Source organism: Bidens hawaiensis, unplaced genomic scaffold (genome assembly GCF_021521415.1).
Source record: "Bidens hawaiensis isolate Kalapana, Puna unplaced genomic scaffold, B.hawaiensis_p1.1 tig00036906_1, whole genome shotgun sequence".
NCBI classification, from domain to species: Eukaryota; Viridiplantae; Streptophyta; class Magnoliopsida; order Asterales; family Asteraceae; genus Bidens; species Bidens hawaiensis.
The window spans coordinates 83,731-104,562 of record NW_027496451.1 but is presented as its reverse complement, the minus strand read 5'-3'; the positions used below and the strand labels follow the sequence as shown (position 1 = coordinate 104,562).

The 20,832-nt window shown below is 35.5% G+C and overlaps 1 protein-coding gene, 1 non-coding gene and 1 pseudogene across 2 annotated transcripts; all 3 read right to left on the bottom strand.

Moving 5' to 3' along the window:
- Nucleotides 1–3,655: 3,655 nt before the first annotated feature.
- LOC143588943 (guanine nucleotide-binding protein subunit beta) lies at nt 3,656–7,515 on the bottom strand. Its single transcript, XM_077069829.1, has 6 exons — nt 7,341–7,515; nt 7,153–7,247; nt 5,657–6,081; nt 4,834–5,206; nt 4,274–4,387; nt 3,656–3,916 (listed from the first exon to the last, which is right to left on the bottom strand). Exons 1-6 carry the CDS (start codon nt 7,453–7,455, stop codon nt 3,881–3,883), a joined length of 1,158 nt encoding a protein of 385 aa, XP_076925944.1. The 5' UTR covers nt 7,456–7,515; the 3' UTR covers nt 3,656–3,880.
- A 3,330-nt stretch (nt 7,516–10,845) lies between these two features.
- Nucleotides 10,846–10,917, bottom strand: TRNAE-UUC (transfer RNA glutamic acid (anticodon UUC)). Its single transcript has one exon. It is a non-coding gene; the product is annotated as a tRNA-Glu (tRNA).
- An 813-nt stretch (nt 10,918–11,730) lies between these two features.
- LOC143588937 (cyclase-associated protein 1-like) lies at nt 11,731–18,310 on the bottom strand (annotated as a pseudogene).
- Nucleotides 18,311–20,832: the final 2,522 nt, after the last annotated feature.

Here is a 20,832-nt window from a genome sequence, read left to right as displayed (position 1 = left end):
TTATGTAACCGGTCTAAATGGTAACAAAGCTTTCGATACTAACTTTGAGCCGAGGCCAAGTGCTTCGAGTTATGTAACCGGTCTAGATGATAACAAAGCTTTCGACACAGACTTCGAGCCTAGGCCAAGTGCTTCAAGTTATGTAACCGGTTTACATGGTAAGAAAGCTTTCGACACAGACTTCGAGCCGAGGCCAAGTGCTTCAAATTATGTAACCGGTCTAGATGGTAGCAAAGCTTTCGACAAAGACTTCAAGCCCAGACCAAGTGCTTCAAGTTATGTAACCAGTCTAGATGGTAACAAAGTTTTCGACACAGACTTCGAGCCAAGGCCAGGTGCTTCAAGTTATGTAACCGGTCTAAATGGTAGCAAAGCTTTCGACACTGAATTTGAGCCGAGGCCAAGTGCTTCAAGTTATGTAACCGGTCTAGATAGTAACAAAGCCTTCGGCACAGAATTCGAGTCGAGGTCAAGTGCTTCAAGTTATGTAACCGGTCTAAATGGTAACAAAGCTTTCAATACAAACTTCGAGCCGAGGCAAAGTGCTTCAAGTTATGTAACCGGTCTAGATGGCAACAAAGCTTTCGACGCAGACTTCAAGCCCAGGCCAAGTGCTTCAAGTTATGTAACCGGTCTATATGGTAACAAAGCTTTCGACACAGACTTCGAGCCGAGGCCAAGTGCTTCAAGTTATGTAACCGGTCTAGATGGTGACAAAGCTTTCGACACAGACTTCGAGCCGAGGCCAAATACCAAGGGTTATGATGACAGAGCAAACATAAAAGATAAGGGACCTTTTGATATGAACTTTGAACCACGACCAAGTGCTACGAGTTACAATATGTGAAGATTCTTAAAGCAATATCAAGTGTGTATGCATGGGTTATGTGATGTGTACTTGTTTAGTGTTTTATCATAAAAATAAGTTATAAGTTATGTTATAGACGTTTATGAATGTAATTGTATTATGAAATGTGTTTAATGTGTATAAATATGGAATAACGATGTTTCAATGTGAGAAGAGTATTTTGGATATTTGGATGAAATACAATACCATATTATATTGAGCTTATTTAATTTTTTTCTCTCTTATTTTTAAAAACGATAACTGAATCTTCTACGTATGTCGATATCTTATAATAGGCGATTTTTAAATGATTTTTTAACCGCATTTCTTTTGAAATTCAGATGCAAACGCAATCCAAAAAAAAGACCTTGGTGCATATTAACGTGGAATATCTTAGCCACCGATGAATTAATGTAACTCAACAAATGAAAATGTATTTGGTTAACTCCCAAACACTTTATTGATCAAGAAAACAGTCTCAAAAACTTGATTACATTCCCCATGCCCTATCACGGTGTATATAGCGAACTTATACACATTTGACTATAACGTTAGCTAGGACTCTGTTAATTAATTCCACAATAATTATCTAACATATATCCTATCATAACTCAATTAGGATTCTAAGATAATTATCCACAAACTAATAAATTGTTAATGTTTATTGATTGACATGCAAACCAAGCAATCAAGTCTCCTAGCCGATCCATGCTTCTTGCCACAACCAACCAAGGAATTCCCAACACTAACAAAGTAACAAGCAACTAGCGAGCAGGGCACAACAACAACAAAACAAATTACAAATCAAACTTTCACCATTTCTTTTAATATAAAACCAAACTCTTCGACCTACTTTCGATCCATAGAAACTTTCTAGACTTGATCTCGCCAATAATATTTTTAATCATGACGGGAATATTCGAGAATAAAATATTGTTGTGTGCCCGTCATAAACTCCAACAAGTGACCAGAACTATCAAATGCACCAACTCTTTCTTGGTCAAATTACCCGGAATATGCTTGTGTACATTTAGAAGATCGCCAATGTATTACCATTGCTCTCATATGCATTACCATTGTCGAAAGAATGCATCTTCTTCCCAAGTTCTTTATTTTCTAATTAATTATAATTACATCGTGATAATTTGATGCGCTTGCGTATATTTTTTTTGCTAATAGCACCATTGCTCTTTTTCTTTACAAATTTTCATATTTTGCGGATTATTTGTCATCAGGACACAAAGCCTCTCGATGTTTCTTTTGGTCCACTTGTATTGAATCACCTTTGTCTTCTCGAGATAATGGAGGACGACAGGTTTAACTTTTAAGGAGGTTATTGCCTAACTAGTGTACTTAGTAAAATTATTTACCAATATAGTGTAGTTTGAAACATAATTACCAAAATGGATATTTTTAGTGGAACCCATCACTCTTTTCATCTTCTTCCTTCTAAAATCTAAACCCATTTTCTATCTCTCTCTACCTAGACCACCACAACTCCGATCAAAACTCCGGCGACCATCAATAACCTTCCACCGATTACCATACCTTAAAACTATTAGCATCTGTCGTCAGTCTCGTCCGTCACCACCGGAGTTCTCCTCCGACGACCCAATACATTTCAGAGATCACCTCCGACGACCAGCCCCTTCTTACACCCTAAAACACAAACCGGCCACCTCCGCTTCGTTTCTGGACCGACATAGACGAGGCCACACATCACCCGAAAGTTCCGACAGCAACAGTTCCGGCGAACTGTTGAACTATCCACAGTTCCGGCGAACTGTTGAACTCCGGTGGTGACGGACGGGACTGACGACAGATGCTAATAGTTTTAAGGTATGGTAATCGGTGGAAGGTTATTGATGGTCGCCGGAGTTTTGATCGGAGTTGTGGTGGTCTAGGTAGAGAGAGATAAAAAATGGGTTTAGATTTTAGAAGGAAGAAGATGAAAAGAGTGATGGGTTCCACTAAAAATATCCATTTTGGTAATTATGTTTCAAACTACATTATATTGGTAAATAATTTTACTAAGTACACTAGTTAAGTAAAAAATTCATTTACACCCAAGTTATCAACAACTTACTAACTAGTTGACCGGCTTTAAAACTAGTAGTTAACAAATTACAATTTGGCGTACATATAGAACTTTTGTGAGATTGGCATGACGTTCAAAACTGCATGTTTAGCATGGAACCAGTTGCATTAACGCGCACGTTGAAGCGAAAACTCATGCGGTATCAATTCTGTCCGTTACAGTACCATCGTTCCTTATAGTAAACGATATTTGTAACATGTATAATATAGTATTTCAAGAATGCTATAACTAAAATTTTGCATCCTAAAAATAATTTTCGTACATAATAAAATAACTAAATAAGGTCAGTTCGTTAACTATGGAAACAATGTACATAAAGAAAGACTTGTATAAAATTTGTATAGAAACATTGATGAAAAAGTTACCGAACGAGAGCATAATTCAAATTGTCAAACTTAGGGGGCTAATTTTCGAGATAGTCGGGTGAAGAGAGGGGGGAGATAAAGTCGTTCAGTTTCGAAAAGCCCTTGGACTTGAAGTTTCATATTTGTTTTAATGTCTGAACATTTTTTGTTGTTGTGGATGAAAAGATCATCAAACATAACATATATATATAATTCTTGGTTACTATTTAGTAGCATAAAATAAACAGTTTTAAAACATGTAAACGATTAAAACAGACCTAATTCCCTAAATGAAACATGGTTAGGTGAGTTTTCTTCCATTTAAACAACTCAAATAACAATTCTATAGAAGTTTCTTTTAAAGAGAGTGGGAGAATAAGCTGTTCGAAGATCATTACAGAAAACGGATTTAAAGTCATTACGAACATCTCTACGATACTTGCCCAAGATATCGCTGACCTCATTTATTAACTAAAATAATAATAACAGTAACAATAATTATAATATTACTACGCAAACAGTTAATGTTGGTTCCACATACGAAGGTTAACAACAACAATCACTAATGTAGTTAACTCTAGTTCTAGTCATTCAAATCACTTTTCTGTGCCCACCAAAAGCCCATATCTGTAACCAAAAGGTATAACAATCAAATAATAGAATATTAATTTTCCTCATCGACAACTGCTCAAAATAATAAAAATGAAAAGAGGACACAATGGTAACATATTTCAAAATACTGGAGATGACAATTTCAATAAAACTACGTTAGTACTCTAATAGTAATAACAAGTTTAATCATATTTTAACATATGAACTATTTACAAAACTCAAGATACGGCCCAAAAAGTGCATAACCGAACCAAACCCGTTTTGTCCTGAATTCGTTTTCACCCATCACCCAAACCACCCGTTTTGTCCCATCTAGAAAATACCATACAAGATATGATAATAATATGCATAAAAATATGAGTTTGAACTAACCTTGAGATTTGTATCCCAACTTCCTGTGCACAATGCACTTCCATCAGCAGATAAACCCAAACAACTCACACGCGCCTCATGTGAGTTATGAACTGACCCCAAGTTTAAGATCACCTATATATTATCAAAATTTAAATTATCAAGCATATATCTTGCTTAAAAATAATAAAATATAAATAATAATAATAACAATAATAATGCACAGATAGGCCCCTCAGGTATTCAAAGTTTTCATTAAGACCACCCAAATATCAATTTAACTTTAAGGAAAAAAGATGCCGAGAATTCATGACATAACAAAATGCCCCCAAATATAAAAGCTTGCGTCACATCCACAGCTGTGAATATTACAAAAAATGCCCATGAATCTACTCAAAAGATCAACTCTATATGGATTATAAAAATTATGTTTTATAACGTTCACAACTCCAGTTGTGACACAAGCATTAAATTTAAGGCTATTATGCCAATTCAAAATTTTAATTATGTCTTTTTTTAAGTGGCCTATGTATGCATTGTCCCTAAATAAAAACAAAAACCTTATGGCAGTTCATATTTACCTTTGCGAGTAAAGTATCCCATACTAAGCAATCACCGTTAGAATATCCAGCAAACAGAAGCCGGCCCGATATGGAGAATGCAATAGAAGTTACCATGGGTGCATCGGGGACCGTGCCACCTTGCTGCTGATGTGGCGGGGAGTAAACTTGTAATTGGTGACCAGTTCTGATGTCATAAAGTCTGCAAGTTCCATCATCTGATCCGGTTCCAAATCTATTTCCATCAGGAAAGAATTTAACAGAATTAACATCACCCTCGTGACCATGAAACGTTCTTGCTGCTCTACTCGCAACACGTGTGTCCCAAAGACGTGCAGTTGCATCGCAAGATCCCGACACAAACATTCGTGAATTTGAGTTACTGATTGAAACACTGAAAAAAACAATAGAACCATGTTGTAAGATATATAAATAAATACAAAACAACCTAAAACTGTGTCATGTTCTGGTCGACCAGTTTTAAGTTCGTTTACGAATATGAGTACTACCTAATGACTTAGTAACTATTCAAACAATTAATTGCTCCGATTCATATGATTTTTTTTTTTTTTTTTGTAATTTATGCTATTTTAATTGCTTTTGTGTTATTTATCTCCAGATTAGAATAAACGAATGAAAAATGATTGGAGAATGAACTGTTAGAACCTGCTGGAAGTGAAGAGAGATACATACATTGAAAAGAAATTAATTTCACCTTTAAAAGTTAATATTTGTAAGAACAATTAAAAAAATCAAAATAATTTACTTTCAAGTTTTACACTTTTCCTCTCTTAGATCAATATTTTCATATCTTTAAAAACTCTTAAATGAGTTAACAAATTACCTTAAAACATCAGCAGTGTGTCCCGATTGAAACTCGACACCAAACACAGAAGTTCTAAGTCCAGTATTAATATCCCACAACACACATGTTTGATCACCTGAGCTTGTTATTAAATAATTATTTTCATCGGGAATAAATTGACAAGATGATACATAACCCTTGTGTCCACTAAGCATTCTTGATACGGGTATATTACCATCTTTATCAGTTGGTGAGGTAAGGTTGAAAATGGAGCATGCACTATCAAGTCCTCCACAAGCAACTGATTGTCCACCTGGCGAGAATGCACATGTCATCACCCATGCACATGGTAGTTTAATGGCGTGTGTTTTTTGACTTGTGAGAGCGTTCCAAACTATTAATCTTCCATCTTGTGATGCACTAACTATTCGGTTCTTTTCAGGGGTCCAATCCAGTGAATAAACCTGTCAGTTATTAAAAAAAATTGCTGAATAAACGATACACAAAGTCACAAGAAGAACAAAATTTTAGGACATTGGTTATAACATGTCGAAAGAAGCTTACAAAAACGGTCTAGCTCGATGAGAAACCCTTGTAAGTAACTACAGATTAGGGGAGGCAAAACGAGGAGGTTGGATAGCAGGTCGTTTGGGCAAGCAAATTTTTAGTATTTTTTAATATTAGAGATAAAAAAATGTGTTAAATATGGTTAAGAAAAGTTGTATTATTTCAATCCATGCATTTAAATACATTTTGAATGACTTTCATCCTCCTTTGACCCGTTCAATCCATGCGGATGACCTAATTTTACGTAAATAGATGAAATTGTTACTTCTAGTACCAAATTTCAAAAGTGCCAGTTGAATTCTACCCACATTGTTGCAAGAAAACAAGAATAAAGACATAAACTACCATATAGGTCAACATACACACATTTGAATCAGCTAACCGTGGCTTCTATAAATAGTCTAAGTCAAAAGGCCAACATACTTGCACACATTTTCTAATGATTAACATCTAACTATGCGAAAAATATATAAACCATAAAAATACTTCATCCCACTCGGTGTTGTAAAACTCGCTAGGTGCTAGTCGGGTGGTGGGGTACTGACTAGCGATTAATCTGGATTAATAGGGAATAATCAGATTGGAAATTTTATATACAATTTTTCAAAGTTATTAATCGAATTGGATTAATTAGTATAACTTTTAAAATACTTTAAAAATTTGACCAATTTGACCAGCAATTGACCAGTTGCTGACTTTAGGGGCCTATTAGTTGAAATCGCATCGCCTAGCACCGATTTTGACAACACTGATCCCACTTCCGTGTTAAATATCTACATTCCTGCCAAATGTGATATAAAGGTTGCAACAATCAAACCATCAAAGTTTATTTATTTATTTAATTCATATGTTGTGTTTTGGCATCTAATGGTATGTTTTGACCTCCGTATTGAAATGAATTATGTGCAAAGAGTCCCAATTGTTACTTAATTATGATTAATTTATGAATTTCAGTTAAATTATGGTACCTTGCCAGTGTGGCCTTGTAATATCCGGCAGCAAAGGAGATCAGTGGGACCGAAGGCAACCGGAGACTTCCCTTGCGATTTCGCATATCCGGCAACTACAAAATACATACATACATTGTGAAATTAATAATTATTACGACATCTAAGAAAGAAAGAAATAATGAATGAATTAAAACTGATAGTTATACTGTCGGTATCGAGAAGTTGAAGGCGTTTATGGTTTAAGCGTTGCCGAAGCGAATTGACGGTTTCCGTTGCAGCGATGTGGCGTTCTTTGAGCTCCGAAACAGAAGAAGAAGACATTGTGGCATGGAATTGAAGGTCGATTATATTTATTTATTTATGAGGTGTGGTTCAACTTCATGATGATAAGCTAGGCTAGCTGTAAGTTAAGGATAACAAGTTAGGGTTTTTTAGTTTGTTTTGTTTGTGTGGGAAATGGAAGAGGAATGAATTTGGGGATGACGATGAGATCATCGAACAACATCGTCGGCCCCACGAGGCCTACAGTTTTGCATGTATGGGAATAGTAGCCGTGATGTGACACTGCATGTATCAGCCAATAATACATTTTCGGCCTTTGAATAGATTATTTCTTTTCACCAACTTATAACTTATTAACTTATTGAAAAGTAATAAGCTGTTTGGGATTGCTTATATTGTGAGAGGAAAAGTTTCATAAGTTATACTTTTGTAACTTATTAACTTAATAAAAAGTTATAAGAAGGTAAAATAAGGAATCCCAAACTCCCCTTTAGACTATCCACAATGCTATGAGTGCCCTTAAGAGCCTTAGGTGTCACATTATCTGTCACATCAAATTTTCACAAATTCTTAAAAACTCTCATACTATCTCCAATGCTAAAGAAGTCCTTATATGCCCTTATCTGTCCAGTCAGCTGTCACATCATATTTTTACAAATCCTTTAAAAACCTCAATTTCATATCCAAACTCTACAAATATCCCTACAATTTTCACACATCACATATTTTTTACTTTTAATCTAAAGAGTTAAAGATAGTCTTAGTTAAGGGGTTTTTTAGGGACGTTAAATAACCCTCAATACGCTTGTATGACGTATAGGGCTATATGACTCTGCCTCTATAGAGTTATACGGAGTATACAGGGGAGTGTTCATAGTAAGATCCATTAGTTAATCTTAAACTCATCCTCGATTACAAAAGTTTATCTTAAACCCAGCTTAAAACAAGTCGTGCATCTATTTGGTAATTATCCATTAGGTACGTATCCGCCATCCGAAATACCTATGGATTTTAGATATACCTTTTAATTTGCTAAAAATACTATTTGGAAATACCCGATCTATCCGGTAACTATTAATCAATTACATTTGGGAATAATGTGGGACATTGGGAACTATAAGATTTAAAAGATGATTAAAAGTCTATGAGGTCATCAAAGTCTACGAGCATCAACAAATAAGGTATGTTTGTGTCTATTTACTGCAAATAAAAAGAAAGGAAATCATGTCATGTATATAATTGGATAAACATGTATGTGTTAGTGTGTAATCGAGTCTGGTAAACGGGTATATCACCAAATCCTATACCCGCAAAATTTTTAAAAGTAATCTTATACCCGACTCTATACTCATTATGAATGTTTCGGGTATTCATATCGGGTTTGGGGGTCATTGCCCGCTCTAAACTTTGAAACTTTAAGAATAATGTAATACATCTCTATATTACGTATGAAGGATAATCAAGAAAGCAAGATATATTCAAAGTGATATCCAATGTTTTTAGACGCGGCCCGGGCGTCGACCCGGACGTCTTACCGGGTCAAAGTTCGGACCGACCCGGGAGGGCGGACCTGTGTTTGACCCGGATGACGTCATAAATAATTTAAATATATATATATATATAATTCATATACATATAAAAACCAATAATAACAAAAAATAATAATAATAACAAACCTTAATGTTTATTTATATTTCATACATTGTTTTTTGAATATATGTGATATATATTTGATCAATAAATACATCAATGAATCTTGGTTGATTGGCTCATGGGTAACTATTAAAGCTTCTATCTAGGAAATGACCCAAGTTCGAATCCCAGGAAATGGCCCAAGTTCGAATCTCACCATACACATTTCATTTTAGATTTAATAAAAAATGGGTTTTACCGATCGACCCGCCGGGTCACCTGGTCCGGGCCGACCGCCACCTGCCAAACCCGGCCGGGTTTTTCGAAAACGGGTCAAATGCCTCACCCGGCCCGGTTCTGAGACCGGGTCCACCGGGCCGGGCCGGGTTTCAAAACAGTGGTGATATCTATAAATGTGTCATATATTAGTCTTTTTTTATTACTCTTACTTTATGTGTTGCATACAAGTGTTTATGCAAATGTCACGACCTTTTACTTGAAATTATCTTATAGCATATTCTTTACATGTGTAAGTGTGAATGTATGATATTTCAACTAGTTTAGTCTTTCTCGTAATAATGTAACCATCATTTGTGGATCGATGAGTAATTTTATAAACTAACCAGTCATCTCACAACTTGACCTGTGATCTATTGGATCCGCAACTCCCCACCTTGTGGCTCATGCACCAACTCAACCCAACTTGCTAGTACCGCTCATAGTAGCTTGTGATTAATGCATTATAACCATTTTCGTATTATTCACATATAGTCATTTCAATTACAATGATTAAACATGTTACGTTGGTAATTGGTAAAGTGAGTTGTATGAAAGTTGAATTTATATATATAGCCAAAGTTAGTTATCTTATTTTAAAAGCTGCATTGTTTAAAAAATCAACCATGTAGTTTAGTTTTGTAGCATACACTTTTGCTCTAAACTTGCATCAATCTGATTTTTACCTTCAACCAATCCGACGATAACAAAGCCAACAAATCAGTGTTCAAATCGTCACAATGCATCTATATATCAACATGTTTCACATATTAGTATGCACCACTCAAAGTGATTAGTTATCATGTCCTTTTCAATGGAGATGAATGTTCGATTTTCATTTGAGCCATTTTTCATGAACATCTGGATGAATGGACGAATCAGGACTTTAATCCCGGGCGCGAACCTGATAAGGGGCAAGGGTTTATAGATTTCATCCGGTTTCCGCGCATCAATGGGGTACGGTCTCACGACGGTCGGCGAGTCGACCTTGGACATAGTCCCGAAAAGAGTATGCTTACACGTGAGATCCTCATCCGTTAAACAAAAAAAAATCTTAAACAATAATACTTTCTAGAAGCAAGCGGTGACTAAAATATTAATATTTTTTGCATAGTGTACAAACAACGGATGCACTATGGTCCCCATGTAGACTCAACGGACGCACTAGTATTTTCTGCACAATAAAGGATTTTGATAGATTCGATAAAGAAAACTTAAAATGATAACTTTGAATTAGAAGAGGCTTTAGCTAAGTTTTAAAGAAGAGGGTTAAGACCAAACAAAAAGTAGAGGGGTCATTCTAATTTCTGAAACGGTTTTTACCAGTACAAATTTTAAGTGTTAAAAGGTTGTAAAGAATTTATTAGATTTATTATTCATTGAAGATTTGGGATCAAAAGGATAGCTCTAATTACTCATATGACATTTTAGCTAAGTTTAAAAGAAGAGGGTTAAATTAAGACCATATAAAAGTGGAGGGGTCACAAGCAATTAGTAAAAATCTGGTTAGTCCAAAAAAGGTTCCATTGCCGGGAATCGAACCCGGGTCTCCTGGGTGAAAGCCAGATATCCTAACCGCTGGACGACAATGGAATTATGTTCTCTTTATCAAAACTAATGTATACATATTAAACTTCTAAGCTAACGCTTAAACCACCTGGTATGATCGTTGAACATGATTAGAGTTTGCATCAGAAAACTTCATAAACCGATGTCTCAGAACTCAGAAGTACAATAGTTTGATGTTTAACACTTTAACTATAAAACAATAAATATTACTCATCTAAATCTTTAAAGGGAAAACCATTGATAATTTATTTATTGTATATTTGTATACATCCATTATAGAATGAGAAATTACATTGGCATTATTTAAAACAAATATTTTAATATATTGAATATGCAAAGATTACTAACTCATCTAAACAGCTTGTTTGCATTTCAGAAAGGGGTGGCGGCGCAGCTTGTTGCCCGCCTACCTGCTATGTTGGTGTAATATCTATGTTTCTATATAATGAAAGAAGTTTTATTAATCTAAACAAGTTTAGTCGGTTTTGCGTATCCATGACATATGTCTAATCCTTATAGTGTTCACTGTTCAGTCTTACACATGCATTTACAAGCCACAACATCACAATTTCATGACATCCAAATAAAGCAAACGACCAAAGGCGCTTTATCTACCCATACAATACCAACATATGAAATAAGCCGAGAATGTATTTAGTTAACAAATTCGACACAGCACATTTCTGGGCTTTTTGGTATGTAAATGAAATATAGGATTCTCAATCAAACTCAAATGTATATAAAATAGTTGTCATTTATTTTCCACTTTTGAAAAATTAAACAAATATTTGAAGAAAATTCCAACCTCATTCATCACTTATTAGAAGTAAAACCCACTCATGATGATGATGATGATGATGATGATGATGATGACAGCATAAAGCCCACTACTATAGCTAATATGACGCATAATACTGCAGCCATATAGTATATCCTTGTATCACTTGTCACACCTTTGGCTTTACTCCCCGTACCTGAATCCGTTTTATGTGCATTATTAACTTTCAATCCGTTGGTTTTACTCCCCGTATCCAAATGCTTTTTCTGTGCAAAATTAACATTCAAAGACCTGGGTTTGATATCCACATCCGAGTTAGTTTTCTGTGCATTATTAACTGTCAAAGGCTTGGTTTTATTCCCTATATCTGGGTCGGTTTTCTGTGCATTATTAACTGTCAAACACTTAGTTTTATTCCCAATATCCAAATCGTTTTTCTGTGCATTATTAGTTTTCAAACTCTTAGTTTTACTCTCGGTATCCGGACGGGGTTTTGGAGCACATTCCCTGTGTTCATAAAGGCAACGCGTTAGAAAGATAATTATAATAATAAGAATAAATTTGAATATAACGACAGACATAATTAATAAAAAGACGAAATTATTATTAAAAAAATAGGTTCGTTTTATAAAAAAGTTAGAAAAAATTGCGTGAATGGTCCATGTGGTTTGACCAAATTGCAAGTTTGGTCCCCAATTTTTAAACATTACAAACTTGTACGAATATTTCTAAGTGGGTTGCACGTTTAGTCCCCTCCGTTAATCCCGATTAGTTTTTATCGAAAAACTTATGTCACGTGTCATTCATGTGAGGGTGATTGCATCTTTTCAAACTTGAAACTCTATTAAAATACTCTTTCAAACTACAATCTTCGACTTCCTCACCTTTGATGAAGTCGAGTTTGAAAGAGAATTTTATCAGGGTTTCATATCTAAAAACACACAGTTACCCTCACATGACATCATTTTTCCGTTAAAAGCTATCTGGGATTAACGGTGGGGATTAAAAGTGCAACCCTCTCACAAATCTATGGATTAAGTTTGCAAATTTCAGAAATCTGGGGATCAAATTTGCAATTCGGTCAACCACAGAGAATATTTGTGCAGTTTTTTCTCAAAAAGAATATTGTTTGTAAAGATATTTTGGAAAATGGTTGAAACTTAGTATGCATACTTCACTGATTACCCTCCAGAGTGGGAGACAGGGGTTGTATCAAACTGGCCATCCTTGTAAGTGTGAATGTATTGATATGGCAAAGCGTGTTCCGCCTGCAAACATATATTAATATATTGAATAAATATTATATGAATGATAAGCTTATGAGGATAATAAAAAAAACATAAAGCATACCAGATCAGCAGGATCTTCTGAGGGTACCATCACATTAACTTCACTAGCCTTAGAAGTTGTGATAGAAGCTTCCAGAGAATCTTTGCTCAAGTACAGCTGGCAGCCTGCTGTGTTGTCTATTGATATGGTAGGTGCTGCACCCTGTAAACCACCCAACATTGGATGAAAAAATGTGTTTATTTGTTAATCTTAGTGGATTCGAAATTACAAGTTTATGCTTATACCTGGCATTGCACCTCTAAACTGCTACAATTAACAATTTCAAAAGCAGCAACAACATCCTGTATTCAGAGTTCTAATTGTTAAGAATAATATATTATTACAAGCTATGTCCCAACTTTATATAAGTCATGAATTTGCCACTGACCGTAAATACCACACCCATTTTTGTGCACTTGTCAACAGTTATGTTCTTAACTTTACCTGCACAAAGTAATTGCATCTCTTAAACAGAAAATACAGTTGTTTGTTATTGGTAACGGTTTAAAAGTTGGCAGTCAAAGACAAAATTGAATGAATACGAACACAAGATCAATATACAAACTTGATATTGATTTTACTAGAAAATAGAAATACATATGTCAAATGATTACAAATTGTTTAACATCCTAAATTCCTACAACCCCTATTTATACACAAACAAATGGCGGGAATTGAACTAACTACCGCAACTACCTATAACTAACTACCAGTGACTTTAACGATAACTACCTAGTACCTTTAAGTGTGACACGTGACATAATATTACATACATATATAAAAAATAAGTTTAATATTTCAATTTTAAACACGTAAAAAGTTTTTAAAAAAGTCAACTGAAGTGTATTCAAATGCTTATGAAGTACTAAATCACTTAATTTAAGAGATGTTAGATATTACTCTTTAGTAATATAGATTAGTGATCCAGTTTAATACATTCCCAATTCGACTCGTTTTGCAAACTTTAATGGAAATAATTCAACAAAGTAAAATAGATTGTATTACCTTTAATCTGTAGAACTGAATCTTTGCATCCAAAAATATAAACCGTCTGCTTTGGATCACACTCATCAATACACAAATCCTTCATGCCAATTTGATACTCAACAACCCATCTGCATATCATGTAAAAAGGGTTAAAATGGGTTGACCCGTTTAACAAAAACACAAGCTGAATCAAAATATAGCACACTCACTTGCGACCCATTGCAAGTTCAAACTTTGGAGGTCCGGTTTTAGCACCAGAAGGCACATTCTTGCGGGCTTCTTTTTCAACCGAACTCACAAGGCCGGCTCTGTCTGTTCGGTTTTTGGTCTTCATATCATTTGTAACCTTTTTTAATCCTGAAGGCATAAAACCAGAAGTTATTTACTATACAATGCATATAGAAACAAAAATATAAAAAAGAGTATGGAACAAGTACAGATGGGTCAGTTCAACCTTCTAATTTTATTGGGTCAAAATGATCTATTGTATTCAACCTTCTAAATCGTTTTATACGAAGATTTTTTTTTATTACTCCTGTTAACATTATTACTCATTGATCATTTACTATTTTTTAATGATATGGACAAAAAGTGGTGTCAACACATGTTTTTGACTCATCTTAAAAATGCCCATCTCCTTAACTTGTTTTATCTCAATGTCAAATGGGCCAATTTGGCATTTTTTATTCAAACAGGTCAAACGGTCTGAAAGCCAACAAAGTTACCTGCACTCCATACAACCTTCTAAAATAATTTTATTCAATGATTTCAGTTATTCTTGTAATCGTTATTTTAAGTTTTTAACACTATGTTGTTTTTAAAGGAAATGGACATTAAGTGTTTGTGGATCAACCCAACCTGTTTTGATCCATACTAGAAATCGACATGTTTCCTGAACTTGTTTAACTTTATCTCAAACCGGTCCATCCAACCTTTTAACTCAAGCAGGTAAAACAGTCTAAAAGTCACCCCAATTCTATTTCTACTTTCATAAAACTCTCTAAATTGATTTATTTTATGCTTATAATCATTATTAACACATTGCTTATTTATATAGTTTTCCTTGAAGACAGAGACAAAAAAGTGTATTCGGGCCACTGAAGAGGTAGGTCCCAGCAGAGCCCAGTTGGACCCGTAAGATTCACCTCAAAGAGGGACGTCTGCGCAGAAACACCATGCTCAGAGACGTGACGTCCTTACGCGCAGTACGCAAGCTGTTCCCGCAGGAAAAGCCTCCCAATGGTGAAGTACCCCGCCTGTTCCCGCAGCTGCGGATACAAGCCATCAGGGAAGGCTACCTGCGCAGCAAGGCTACACGCACAAGGCATTTAACTCTTAAATAATTCAGTAATGTCACCTGAAGAAGGAGTGAGCAAGCCGGGAACACTCCCGCACAAAGCCGGGAACACTCCCGCACAAATAAGTCAGTCCGTACGATACTGGAGGATCTTTTGTACTGTACCTGACGAGGTATGGATAAAAGATCTGACCAAAGATACGACAGCTCACTGACAACAGTATGACGAGCAGCACGCTCTTGTACTGTATGTCACTATCAGCCGCTGCCTACTCACCAACCTGTCGGAGGACGTGCATAGCCTGCAGTTGGTGGAACAGGAATAGTACACAGCCGGCCTGGTCACTATCAGCCGCTGCCTACCCACCAACCACCAGCATGGCACGTGCGTAGCCCACAGTTGGCAGAGCAGGAATACTATTCAGCCGGCTGTACCTGCTTGGAAACCTACCTTCGGCTATAAATACTCTAACACCTTGGAATGGTAGAAACACATTACATTACCTTATCACATCTTATCTTTTCTAGCAATCTCTTAATATACACTTATATTCAAGAGCAATCTAGTCTGATTCTCACGCCGGAGGGTGGTCACAAGGAGGTACCCCCCCCCCCCTTCTAAGTGACGAGCTCACGGTGTCTGTTTTGCAGGTCACCAGAAGAACCATCTTTGCCGGACATAACTCCTCGTGGGAAACATCTATTTAACCCCCAGATTATCCGTAATCTACCCGGGGTCAATTAGTGTTTCTTCGGCCACAAACAAGTCAAATGGGTCAGTTCAACCATTTAAATCAAAAGTGGTCAAACAGGTTGAAAGTAGTCCAAAGTTTATTTCTACCGCTTACAACCCTCTAAACCATTTTAAGAGATTTAACTTTTCTTGTAACAATTATCAACACATTTATTATTTATTAGTTCTAACTTCTTGAAAGAAACAAACAAAAAAAGATAAAAGGAAACTTACCAGCAGTAACAGGTTTTGAACTGACTTCTTGAAAAACAGCGGCCATTCCTTGTTTTGAGGATGAAGACGAAGAAGAAGATGAAGATGATGAGCTGGCAAGTGAAGACGGTGGCGGGTTTGGAGCAACTGGTTTTGAAGATTTAGATGGTGCAGATACTGTTGCCCCCGTCACACTCCATACGGGTCCCAAAGGATAATGAGTCTTAACATAATCCCTTAACCCTGGTACATAAAGTTCCTTCAAAGCTTTTGCCCATTCAACATGATTTGAATCTTTACTTTTGTACTCTATAAGAACCTACATTTCACAAATTCAATATACGAACAATAATAAAATAACATGACCGGAAATTGTCTACAAAAGTTATACCTTGTTGCTGTAAAACTCAGCTGATTGCCAGCATTCTTCCACATGTGCAATAGGCATGCTCACTCCTGATATAATAAGAATGAATATTAATTATCTTAGTCCAAACATTTGTGAGAGGGTTGCATGTTTTTAGTCCCCACCATTTGTGCAATTTTCTATAAGATCATCTAGATGCAAGAATCCATAATATTGTTCATGTTAAAACATAAGAAATGAGAAGAATAATATTTTCTCACCACAATCTTTCCCTGTATATGCAATCCATGCTAAAGCTGTTAGACTCTCAGCAGTAGATTTTATATGGTTGGAGAAATCAGACTGCGGCCCTCTTTTCATGTTACTTGCTTCGGTTAATTTTTCATTCAATGGTTTGAGAAATTCAGCCATTCCTCCTGCATCAGGTTTCTGCAGAATAGCACCAACTAGAAAATTATAAAATAAATAACGAAACAGTTTATGGCCATACAAAGACTTTATGCAATAAAACATTGTGATGTGAGAGACAAGAATATTATTACTAATCATCATCATCATCATCATCGTACTCAGTATATCCCACCAATAGCAATGCTATGGTAGGGTCTGAGGAGGGTAAGATGTAGACAGTCTTACCTCTATCCTAGGGATAGAGAGGCTGCTTCCGGTGAGACCCCCGGCTCGAATATTATTACTAATCATTCAATACAATTAGAAAACCCCATATATATAGAAAACAAACTAGATACGCTAAAACCTAACTTGGCCCATGGGATTAACATAACTATATTCTCTAATACTCGGAGCTGAGGCACGCCACCTAAGCTATGTTAAAAAAAAAACTAACAATATTTTGTGTATGTATGATAGGTTTCTGTCATCATGAAATACCTAACATAAAGTATAAATAACATCTATATGTGTAATCTGAAAAGCTACATGTACAGCCTTTTGACAAACAAAATCTAACCATGTATAAGAGGCACGTTTAAGGTGAACAATCTTAATAAACACTAATAAAACTAATTAGTTAATAAACAGATCAATCAATCAATCAATCATGCCCAATAAACAGATAAGCACCTTAATAAGAAATCACAAGCATCCCCAAATTATTATTATTATTATTATATTTTTTTTGCTTTGGCTTTGTCCCAAACTAAATGAGCTTTCATCATCATTATCAAGTGTTATTTCTATCTACTTTTTGTGCTTTTATTCAAACCAAACTTCAATTTCACTTGTTGTATCTTGACCTAAAAGTTATCATAACAATCTGTAATTCTATATCACACCAACACAATTTCATGTGCACATAATAAACATAATGTACGTAACAATCTTAGGGCGGGGACGTAAATTAATTCACGATCATCAACACAATAGGCGTGATTACGATGACGTTTGCAGACGAAGAATATATATATATATTCGGTGAAAAGTAACCTGAGTTCGTTTAATGTTAACGAGAAGCTCTTTCTGAAGGTGAAAAGCCTGGCTGAGAGCATTCGTAACGTCCTTAACTTGTCCGCCGATCTTATCCGCAGTGGCGGAAACCTTACCGACGTATTCCGTGATCAGATCGTCAAATGCGACGATTGACGGTTCCGATGAGCCTGATGCAGCGTCTGAATGAGGGTGAGAGCCGGAGTAGAGTGATTCTAGACGCACTACGGCGGACTCCAATCTCTGCAGCAGTTTTTCATCATCCATGGGGACGGAATGACGAATGGATGGATCTGGTTATTTGTGCAGGTGACGATTTTCTGGTTTATGAAAAAAATAACCGATGTGTGCGTTTGCAGGTTGTTTCAGGGGAATAGCATGCATTCGTGTGTGTGTGACACGTGGCGTTTGATATTTTGCTTCTTTTGTTTTTCCTTTTTTTCCTTCTCATGATTTTAGAGCCCAATAATCTTTTTAAGAAGCTCAGGCAAGTAAACACAATAACCTTTTTAGCCCATAAAATATAAGTTCTAAACCCATTGAATATTAGAGGTGGACAAATAAACCGGTAACTGAACTAACTCGAAAATCGAACTGACACGTAACTAGTTTGAAATCGATTATGTAGAAACCGGTTCGGAACCTATTGAAGTTGTAGGTTCGGAACTAGTTTGTAATTTTCTCCACAAAAACCGGTTAACCGAACCGAAACCGGTGAAAACCCGAACCGAAACTAATCAAAACTCGAACCAAAACCGATCGCAACCCGGTCAAGAAACCGGTTTCAACCCGAATAGAAACCGATCATCAACCGGTTTTGACTTTTGTTGACCAAACCTAACCGGTTTCAACCCAAATCGGTTTTGAATTTTAAACCGGTTTGTGCACCTCTATTGAACATCATTAAAAAGAAACGAAAACAAAAAAAAAAACTAACTAAAAAATCTGTTGGTGGCAACAAATAAAATGTGGGACATCAATTGAATTCACGATCGGGACGAATCAGCTCACCAATTCATCGTCGTCCACGATAACATTGTTCAGTAATAAGCAAGTCATATATCACAATCAAACTGATCACGATTTAAGTCATTTCAAATCGGCTATTCAACATGATATGCATCTCAAAACGATCCTATCATCCTCTCGTCTTAGTAGAAAATTAAGTATTTTTAATAATATTAACGCAAATCAAGCTACATCTGGATAATGGGTAAACGAGTAACAAGCTGCACCATTAAATATATTGTTTAGATAAATCATAGAATCATAGTTATATAATGCGCCATTAAATATATTGTTTAGATAAATCATAGAATCATAATTATATAACTTTGATTTATTATTGGGAAAATGCCATAAAAAACCAATGTATTTTTCGTTTTTGCTCATAAAAGTCCTTTAACAATTTTTTGCATATTAAAGTACATATGCATACAATTTTTGAACAAAGTTATGAAAATGTTTAAATTTAATAACATGAATGATTATTGTGGTTTGACCATATTGCAACTTTAGTCCCAAAAGTTTAAAAGATTACAATTTTAGAGTCGTAGGTTGTATAAAGCCATAAACACAACAGTTTGCATAACGTAAATTTAATATATAAAATATGATCATTTAATTAGAAAAAGTTTACATAAAATCATTTTGTAATACAATTAAACTTAATTGCCTCCATCTTGTTCATCAACTAAAGTGGTCATTGTGCTCATGTTCAGGCAAGATGGGAAGATGATAACCACCAACCGGCAACTCGCCGCTGTAGAGCTTTCAGGTTCGTGTCAGATGGCAATGCTACAGGTGGTCTCAAAAACCCCCCCGACTGCAGATCTTGCGATGGCGAGTTTAACATTGCTCAATGGAGAAGACAAGTTGTAGATCCGGCGATGGTGGCGGCGAAGATGGCGAGTTTAGCACAGATCAGGCGATGGTGCTCAGAATAACCACCGATTCGTCAGCTGTGCTCAAAATAACCACTGATGTGGTGTTGACTTTTCGGTGCATCTGGTGCGGTGGTGATGAAGTCGCCGGTGGTGGTGCCGGATTCGCAAAAGGGCGGTAGGGTTGGGCTAGAAAGTGACGATCTGATTTACCTTTAATACAATAATATAGTTTTTTTTATATTAAATCTATGTTAATAAAATTTTGGTACATATTCATTTAAAAAAGAAAAGTTGATTCCATCCATTTGGAGGACCAAAACAGTTATGTTTATGCAAGCTACGACTCTAAAATTGTAATCTTTTGAACTTTTGGGATTAAAGTTGTAATATGTTAAAACCACAATAATCATTCATGTTATTAAATTTAAACATTTTCACATTTTTGTTCAAAAATTGTATGTAGAGGGACTTTAATATGCAAAAAATTGTTAAAAGACTTTTATGAGCAAAAACGAAAAGTAGATTAGTTTTTTTTATAGCATTTTCCCTTTATTATTTGGTTATTGCTTAATGATTGATCAAATTACATGATTTATGACTTTGAACGCTTGATTTAGTCTCATTTAGTATAATGTTACTTAACCAATCTCCACTGTGATCGCGATAAACAAATTAAGTAGCCATTAAATAAAAAGAACTAAATATTCTCACACTCTCTTCATTTATTCTCCTGGATTTCTCTTTTGCAAGCCCAACCAACAAATGAGCCCGCCATAGTTAGTCACTTAGTTGTATACTTATATCCTTTTTCTCAAATTCATTTTTTGACAAACTTAGAAAATAACATTGTGTAAAAGCTATATTTGAGGATATATATATATATATCGTTATCATGTTCAAATT

Excerpts from the sequence above, each read along its gene's own strand:
- LOC143588943 (XM_077069829.1), bottom strand. The coding sequence starts at position 7,455 with ATGTCTTCTTCTTCTGTTTCGGAGCTCAAAGAACGCCACATCGCTGCA. Across the intron at positions 4,388-4,833 it reads GGGATACTTTACTCGCAAAG|GTGATCTTAAACTTGGGGTC; the intron begins GTAAATATGAAC and ends GATAATATATAG. Across the intron at positions 3,917-4,273 it reads GTTGGGATACAAATCTCAAG|ATATGGGCTTTTGGTGGGCA; the intron begins GTTAGTTCAAAC and ends TTTTGGTTACAG.